A 9818-nucleotide genomic window follows, 5' to 3' on the forward strand; every position below is an offset into this window, starting at 1 on the left:
TCCTGCTTGGAAGAGGGAGAGGAAGGCTTTCCCTTGAAATTTCGAAAGGAACGAAAATTACTCTGACGTCCCTTTTGTTTATTTCTCTTATCCTGAGGGAGGAAATGGCCCTTTCCTCCTGTAATGTCAGAAATTATTTCCGTCAAGCCCGGCCCAAACAAACAAGGTCTTTCCCTTGTAAGGAATCGCCAGAAGTTTAGACTTAGATGACACATCCGCAGACCAAGATTTTAAACATAAAGCTCTTCAGGCCAGTACGGCAAAACCAGAAATCTTAGCTCCCAACTTAATAACCTGAAGGGAAGCATCAATGATAAAGGAGTTGGCCAACTTAAGGGCCTTTATCTAATCTTGGATTTCTTTGAGGGGAGTGTCTGTCCGAATAGAATCAGACAACGCATCAAACCAGTATGCTGCCGCACTAGTGACAGTAGCAATACAAACCAAAAGGTTGCCATTGTAAACCCTGGTGTACATACATTTTCTTGAGCAACCCCTCTAACTTCTTATCCATAGGATCTTTAAAGGAACAACTATCCTCTATAGGAATAGTTGTTCTCTTGGCTTGCGTGGAAATTGCCCCTACCACTTTGGGTACCGTCTGCCAAGACTCCTTGATAGAGTCTGTTATAGGAAACATCTGTTTAAATATAGGGGATGGAGAAAAAGGGAAACCCGGTCTCTCCCATTCCTTAGCAATAATCTCTGTAGTCCTATCTGGTACAGGAAATACCTCCACAATGGAGGGCACGTCAAAGTACTTGTTTAGTTTACTAGACTTCTTAGGATTGACTACTACGGTAGTGTTGGAGTCGTCCAGGGTAGCTAAAACCTCCTTAAGTAACAAACGGAGGTGTTCAAGCTTAAACCTGAAAGAAACAACTTCAGTATCAGTAAAAGGTATTACACTGTGAGTCTGAGATTTCACCCTCATATGCTACCGAAGTATCTTGCTCTTCAGGTTTCTGGGAAGAAACCTTCGGAATAACCACTACTGTGTCAGCAACCTTATTCACAGATGGATTACATTTCCTCTTGCGCTTTCCCTGCAGCATGGGAAAAGCAGACAACGCATCAGATACCGCTGAGGACATAAGGGAAGTGATGTCTTGCAAGGTAACTCCAGGTGGAGTAATAGAGGAAGCACAGGGCACTGGCTGTATGGACGCTACATTTTGGGACATATGAGGAGAAAGCTGCGGCATATCTTGAACATTGTCAGAAGACTCCTGAACAGTATCCGCCTTAGACAATGTTGGCTCAGGAAAAATTCTATCCCTGTAATGTAAAGTTCTCTCAATACATGAGGAACAGAAAGGGATTGGTGGTTCTACATAAGCATCAAAACATAAAGAACATATAACATCTTGCAAGGTTTCTTGGTCCATCTTTATTCACCAATAAACAGACAAAATTGATATTTTTATTTAGAAAATAGCCCCCCCAAAAAAATCGTTACTCTCTCTTTAAATTTTATACGAAAAAATAACTGCTTTATTTTTCTGTCATTTGAAATAAACAATGGCCCCCAAAATAACACCTCAGACAACTCTACACCTCAGCTTAGTCCTGCTGAGGTGCTTACCTGCCTGCCTAGTAACAAAGTATGTGACTTCTAGTTGATCCGGACTCAAATGTTTTAACAATTACAGTCCGTTGACGCAGCCGATTTCTAATGCGGAACACAGGAAGTGACACAGGGCCAGTAAAAAAAGGCACGCAATAGGAACTGCCGCCGAATCTAACTCTGCCCATCGTGGGCGTAACCACATGAAACTCCCGATCGGCTAAATGTATTATCACAGCCGTCGGGAGTAAAGTTAAAAAAAAAAAACATACACCACCATCACTGAGCCAGATTCTCCTTGTCCCCAGTGCCTGCTCTACTGACCTTAATAAACATTCCCCTATCATAGGTGAATGTGACTTGTCCCCAAATTTTTAAATGTGAAAGTGGTATCTTTTTCTCTGTATGTGTATTGCAGAAAAAAATTAAAGTTAGCACTTACCTTAAGACTTCTGCCAGGCAGCATGGCAGCTCATTAGGTTTGAGAGGCCAGTTCTCTCACATGGACCTGTGGATAGAAACAAAGACTGAGTAACCTTACTCAGGCTTGCATGGTTAGGGCAGCATTAATATATGGGAGGCGCAGTGAGAATTATGTCCCACAAGTTCCCATTGCTTTAAAGCCACCCCTGCTCTACTAAAGAGACTGATATGGACTACGGCTACACCCTAGAACAAAACAGCACAATCTTGCACTGCTGAAAAATAATAAAATCTTGCTTGAAGAATCTTTCCTAACACCTAACTTTACCACTTCCTTGCTCTAACGTAGGCAAAGAGAATGACTGGGAGGGGAGGTGATATTTAACAGCTTTGCTGTGGTGCTCTTTAACACCTCCTGCTGGGCAAATTAGATGATCCGTGGACTCATTGTGTCATTAGAAATAAATAAGGCCTTTTAGCCCCATGAGAACCCAACAAAACTATTCATGGGTGGTATCACTGTACTCAGGAGATGTTGTTAAACACATATTGAGGTGTTTGTTTTTTTGCAGTAACACATAACAGGAACTAATAATCCATGCCTAAAGTACAACGTGTGTGAAAAATAACACAAAATAATGACTACCCAAAAGTTTGACAAAGACTGGTGGTTAAATTAGTGCATAGAAAGTATTAAAAATACCAGCATTTGAAATACCCTAGGGTGTCTACTTTTCAAAAATATATGGTTTGATGGGGGTAAATTACATTGGCCCGCTTCAGAAATTATCCAAATAGGACATGGGTGCATGATGACAGATGTTAAAATTCCACGTTGAAAAACTGGAATGTGCCCCCTAAAAATAAAGCCTTTTAGCCCCTAGAGAACCCAACACACCTATACATGGGTGGTATCGCTGTACTCACGGAAGATGTTGCTGAACACATAGTGGGGTGTTATTTGGCAGTAGCCATTTAAGATTCTCAGTAAAGGTATTCTTAAATTGCTATTTTGTCAAAAAAATCACCATTTTTTTTTTCTTCTTTCAAACTTTGGCATAGATTGGTGGTAAAATGGTTGCATGAAAAGAGTAAAAAAAACACCTTAAGTTGTCTTCTTTTTAAAAATATATACATGTGAAGGGTTATTAAGGAATTCCGGACAGACATCAGTGTTCCAATGTAACTATCGCTAATTTTGAAGAAAAAAAAATGCTTTTGAAATAGCAAAGTGCTAATTGTACTTATTACCCTATAACTTGCAAAAAAAGCAAAGAACATGTAAACATTGGGTATTTCTAAACTCAAGACAAAATTTAAAAACTATTTAGCATGGGTGTTTTTTGGTAGTTGTAGAAGTGTAACAGATTTTGGGGGTCAAAGTTAGAAAAAGTGTGTTTTTTTCCATTTTTTCCTCATATTTTATATAAAAAAAATTATAGCAAATTATAAGATATGATGAAAATAATCGTATCTTTAGAAAGTCCATTTAATGGTGAGAAAAACGGTATATAATATGTGTGGGTACAGTAAATGAGTAAGAAGAAAATTACAGCTAAACAGAAACACTGCAGAAATGTAATGGTCCCAAACGGTCAGAAAATGGATAAGTGATGTCGTCCTTAAGGGGTTAAAGAGCTTTTTTTTTTTCTCTTGTGTTAGAATCCTTTGGCCAGATCCTGGGCATTTAGTGATCTGCGTGATATAGCGTATGTGCTGGAATGCAGATGGCCTTGTATACTCAGGGTGTTGCTGCTGACTGGTTAAGTCCGTTATATTTTTAGGGCTTAATAACTTTCCGTAGGAGCTGTGTCTCTTAATTCAATTGCAGTTTCATACCTCCATTCCGCTTTCGTCTCCCTGTCAGAATTGATGCGATCGCTAAGTTTTCTCTGCTCCTCGTGGTTAGGCAAGATGGCTGCGCCTCATGAGTACTCAGAGCTCTACCTTCTCTCGTATGAATGCGTGTCGCTTCGGTGATACATTTTCCTGTTGTACCGGGAACCTCTGCTGACAGGGAGCTTCTGTAGCTCAAAATGCACATGTGTTTACTTTTTTATTGGAAATTATCCCTTTGTTATTATCGCTACACAGAGCTCTTCAATTATGTGGCCTTTTCCAGTCAGTCTCCGCCCCCCTTTTATTTTCTTTAATGGTCCACTAACAGCCAAAGCAGAGATATATCCCCAGGCCTGCAGCAATGATCTGTGCCCTTGGGTGATAAAATGAAATACTAATCTCTTGCTATGCTTCACTATCTCAGTTCAGCCCCTATACATTGTTGGCATCCGCATGGCTGCTTTTACGTAACATGACAGAAAGAGGGACACTGTGTTCTTAGTTGCATGATTTGCTAACTCGAAAAAAAGATCTTCCAATCAGTCCAAGACTGCAAAAAAATGTCCTGTTCCTTTAATAAAAAAAAAAAAAAGAAGATCTATTGACTACAGGCCACCTCCTATTTCTTGACAAGACAACAATTTGCTACAACCAGCTAAGTGCCTCAGTTTGAAGCTTTGTTAACACAAAATATCAGAAATTATGCAATGCAGTATATATACATAAATACTGACTTCAGCTTTCTGCTTTAAATGTTGAAAAAGTGCTGAAGAAGAAACTCGAAGTCTCTTTGCGTTGGATTATTACATCTCTTCATAGTTTTCGTAATCAAGTGTGCATTATGTAGCGTAGTGAATGCAGCCTAAAAACATGCTTTAAATAGATATTGCTAAAGAATAAATAGCAGAACAAAGATTTATAAAGAATATGTTGATACAGGCGGAATTAACCCTTTTTCTACTGAGCAGTGCAATGCTTGAATTAAAAAAAAAATATTATTTTCTCTAAGACTTGCCTAACCAATCTTGTTATTTTGTTTTCAGAAGAAATGTGCTGTTAATAAATGGCAAAATAAAGAGTTAAAGAATATGTTGATACAGGTGGCATTAAAGGGACATTCCAGCCAAACCTGGAATTCACATAGGTGCATTTCAGTTTTGAATAGAAGCATTTTTGCAATATACATGTATAAGAAAAAATGCTTCTAGTAAAAACTATAGCTGTATTTAAGTATGCTCCATGCACCAGCAAGTGGCCCAGAGATGTAAAGCAAAGATATACCCCCAGGCCTGCAGCAGATAAAGCGGATACCGCCACTACCTGAAGCGCGACAGCGCCTGTTTGTCCTCTCATTTTTTTTTTATTTCCCAGGGCTGGGTTTGTGTGCACCTCACGCTTCTTTTTAAGTTGACCGCGATTAAACACTTGCTGTACACGGTACAGCTGTTTCTCTGTATGTGTTATGAAAAAGAAAGGGGTACTTATGGCACTACTTAAAATGAGAGTGAGGAACGCCTATAGCTGGTAGTATAATTCTGCTTAGCAATATTGTGAAGTGCAGATAAAATTATGTAGCAGGCCGGGGTGCTGTGTACAGAGTTACCAAAAAATGGGGAAAAACAGTACAAGGCTGATAATTGTACCTTTATATAGCACTCTCATACCTCTGAGGCTATTAAATTAGAGAGCATTTGTATAGTAATGATCGGCAGAGATATGCCTAATTAAAATATAACCTTTATTAGGATATTAAAATAAAATTATCAACTCACACACATACAACTTAAAAACGCAGAGGAGTAGGTCAGGTTGTAAATGTTTTAATACTTATGGGAGGGTGGAAGCAACATTTCACATGTTATTGGTGGTGCACTGAGGGGAGGGGCAGATGTAGGTCTTTATATTGTTTCAATGTTCACTATTTTATTGTCTGAGGAAGGAGTGAAAGCCTCGAAACGTCACACAGTAAAGCTTTTTGAAACTTAAATATTCAGAGAGTGCCTTTTCTTATATATATATATATATATATATATATATATATATATATATATATATATATATATATATATATATATATATATATATATATTCTCCATTGAAGTCTATGGGGGGATTACATTAATGCAGTTGAGATATTATGAAGTCCTATAGTTAGCACTTCAGGTTTTGCTTCTGCACAAACTTTTAACTTTCAACTTGTAATACGAGTGCCACCCAACACACGCAAAAAACTTAATTCTAATAAAGTTTACGCTCTAGTGAAAGCGCTAAATATTGTGCCACTTGTATTCTGGCCAAAGTTGCCTACTCAAAACTTCCTCTACAACATAGTAACGATTCTGCCTGTCTAGAAGCTAAAATCGCAAGCTTACTGTAGGAGTCCACCCTATCCATTCCAACAACCATGATTACTATAGCTTAGTGTAGGGTCCTGCCCAATCCCTCCCACCACCCACAGTCACCATAGCTTAGTGTAGGGGTCAACCCCATCCCTCACACAAATACTATAGCTTAGTGTAGAAGACTGCCCCATGCCTCCAACCACCCACTATCACAATAGCTTAGTGTAGGGGACCACCCCGTCCCTACCACCACTCACAATTACTATAGCTTAGTGTAGAAGTCTGCCCCATCCCTCACCCCACCCACAGCCTCATTTAATGCCTATCCCCCTAAAAGTTATTTTTACATGTTTTTTTCCACCCACCAACAAGTGTAGGCGCTCACCCTATCCCTCCCAACAACCACGATCACCGCCCACCCGCTCTGATCACACCCCTCCACTAACATCAGTATTTGAAACAGGCGATGACATTGCTTGTATCAGATCTGCCTTCATATAGTAATGAAACATCACCAGTGTCTCCTTACTATATGCAAGCAGATGCCTTCTGCCCCTCCCCTGGTTGCTGATAGTGGGATTGCAACTTGCGCCTTAGTGATGGACGTAGGTACTACGTCAACACAGTATGCTGGGTAAAGTACTGTGTGATGTAGTACCGCTGCCCATTTGGCACAAGGGTTTTTTCGCTAGATATAACAGTCTGTGATTAGTTTATGCCACCTCATACATTATTTTATTATAGCATACATGTGTTTTGTTATGTATTTATTATAGCCTTAACACTTTACTTCAGGTCTCCAAGCATGTTAAATTTTTCATGCTTGAGAGCAACACATAACGCATTATTTGTAATATAAGCGATGATAGCATATCCTGCATTATCCATTGAAAGCTTAGGGTGTGCTAAAAAAATTTCCATGTTAAGATTCTCTGGTAAATCTTTTTTACCATTCACTTCTAAAACTAGCTTGTATGCTATTCTTAGCGCAGTGTCACAATATGAAAACTGTACCCTGTGCTATCAATAGCGTTCCACTTGTGATAAAGCCCATAGTAAGTAATTCATTACTCACCATCGGTAATTGGAAAGCTGCCCACATACGGCTCCTCTCTGTTCTCAATCTGTGTAACAAGTAAAGGTTTCTCAAGAACATATCCTGTAAGGACATAAATCACAGGTTATGTGAGAAACCAACCACTATATGGTGCCAAAAAAAAAAAAAAAAATTCATTAGCTGGTTACTCAGTAAAAAGAAGATTCACAGGTCCTGCTGCTGAGAATTATTTTAACTTCATCACAAAAAGATGATATTTTTATAGAATTCTTTTTTTTTTCTTCAATTGTAAAGTATATTGTAAGAATTCTTCTAAAAACATCTGATATGCACTGCAGTCTATTGTATGTGTCTGTAAACCAAGTATACAAATAAATATATTTGATAGAACCCATTTTGATTTTCTTATCCTCAGATTTCAATAACTCCTATTTTAATGTGAGAGTGATGTATTAAAAATATATATTTTTAAATCATTAGTATTGTGCTCTGTGTGTGTTATTAGGGGATAGGGGCCATGTTAACCATCTACTATTGATAGGGACACAAGAGACTTCTCTTCACTGGAACATCAGATAAAAGTAATTAGTACACACACCTGCATATTATAAGGTCTCTGTTAGAGCCTCTGCCCCCCATATAATATATCCCATAATGTATAGTGCTGCTGGTTTCCATGGATAAATCTATCACAGTGACATGAGACCCTTCACTGGATATATGGGTTATACGTCCCTCTGAGTTGTGACAGTAGCCAGATACTGAGCCCCACTAGAGCTGCTGCTTCCCGCACCCAGAACTATGATGACTCTAGGCACTCACTGTGTGTTATGACATCACACACACATGTATGACAGGATCGCTATGGGCCAGTAGCACAGTGTGTGATGTATAAATGGTGGTGGGATCTCAGCTAAATGACCAAGCAGGGAGCAGTGCAAGGGAAAGGTACACAGGTTGTATAATCACATGTATGATTTTATTAATTAAAGGGACATGAAACACAACTTTTTTATGTTTCAGAAATACAATTTTAAATAACTCCAGTTTACTTATTTTATCTAATTTGCTTCATTCTATTTGTGTCCTTTGTTGAAGGAATAGTTAAGCACTACTGGGAGCTAGCTGAAATCCAATGACACGAGGAATATATGTACAGCCACCAATCAGCAGCTTCTGAGCTTACCTAGGTATATTTTTCAACAAATGATAACACATTGAATGAAACAAATTAGATAATAAAAATAAATTGGAAAGTTATTTAAAATTGCATGCTCTCTATGAATTATAAAAGGAAAAATGGTTTAACATCAGCCCAGATTATGTGTCACTTGTATGTGTTTTCCTCTTTGTCCCATTACCTGTAGAGTTATATAAATTATTACCTAGAGACGTGAGGGTCTGGTAATTCTCCATCATCACATCCTTATAAAGCTCTTTTTGTTCTTCAGTTAAACAGCCCCACTCCTCCTCCGAGAAATAAACTGCAACTTCATCAAACTCCATTTGTTCCTTAAAATAAAAAATTAAACCAAACCATAAAAACAGGATTTAAAATCATAAACTATAAACCACACAGAGCAAACTAACTGTGACAATAACCATGAACAAACCAAGAGCTAGGCCAGTGACTATGAACAGCACATATGGGGCTAGATTACAAGTGGCACACTATTTATCACTCTCATTCGTGCATTAACTCAAGTTGAGAGTAAAAAGTTTTTGCACGAGCGCTAAGCCAATGAGAAAAAAAAAGAGAAAAAAAAAAGAGAAAAAAAAAAAAGAGAAAAAAAAAAGAGAAAAAAAAAAGAGAAAAAAAAAAGAGAAAAAAAAAAAGAGAAAAAAAAAAGAGAAAAAAAAAAAAAGAGAAAAAAAAAAAAGAGAAAAAAAAAAGAGAAAAAAAAAAGAGAAAAAAAAAAGAGAAAAAAAAAGAGAAAAAAAAGAGAAAAAAAAGAGAAAAAAAGAAAAAGAGAAAGAGAAAAAAAAGAGAAAAAAAAGAGAAAAAAAGAAAAAGAAAAAAAAGAGAAAAAAACAGAAAGAGAAAAAAAGAGAAAAAAGAGAGAGTGAGAGTGTGAGAGTGAGAGAGTGAGAGAGTGAGAGAGTGAGAGTGAGAGAGAGAGAGATCATCCTCACCTCCCCAGTCATTATGTAGATATCAGAGGTTTGGTTCTGCTCTATCCACTTCTTGATGGTCATACGTGAATCAGCCCAATACTCCATGGTCTCTTATTGACGTGCATAACACTGAGTAACAGGTACTCACCTTGTCACAGTAACACTAACCTAGACCTAGAGATGATGTAAATGTTAAAGTGAATGTAAATTTTGATGCTAAAGTGCCCGGTTTTTAAAAATTCAATTAAAAACAGGGGCACTTTAATTCATCAAAAACATAATTTATGTAAGAACTTACCTGATAAATTCATTTCATATTGGCAAGAGTCCATGATCTAGTGACATATGGGATATACAATCCTACCAGGTGGGGCAAAGTTTCCCAAACCTCAAAATGCCTATAAATACACCCCTCACCACACCCACAATTCAGTTTAACGAATAGCCAAGCAGTGGGGTGATAAAGAAAGGAGTA

General features: G+C 37.9%; 1 protein-coding gene across 1 annotated transcript in view; it reads right to left on the reverse strand.

The window, feature by feature from the left end:
• The window catches only part of LOC128657961 (gastrula zinc finger protein XlCGF57.1-like), a 159116-nt gene extending 149668 nt beyond the window's left edge, over positions 1–9448 (reverse strand). The window contains exons 1-3 of the mRNA XM_053712388.1: positions 9362–9448; positions 8614–8740; positions 7247–7330 (exon numbers count right to left, since the gene is read on the reverse strand). Coding sequence (XP_053568363.1) covers positions 7247–7330; positions 8614–8740; positions 9362–9448 — 298 coding nt within the window. The remainder of the gene's footprint in view (positions 1–7246; positions 7331–8613; positions 8741–9361) is intronic.
• Between the last annotated feature and the right edge of the window lie 370 nt (positions 9449–9818).

This window comes from Bombina bombina, chromosome 4 (assembly GCF_027579735.1).
Source record: "Bombina bombina isolate aBomBom1 chromosome 4, aBomBom1.pri, whole genome shotgun sequence".
NCBI classification, from domain to species: Eukaryota; Metazoa; Chordata; class Amphibia; order Anura; family Bombinatoridae; genus Bombina; species Bombina bombina.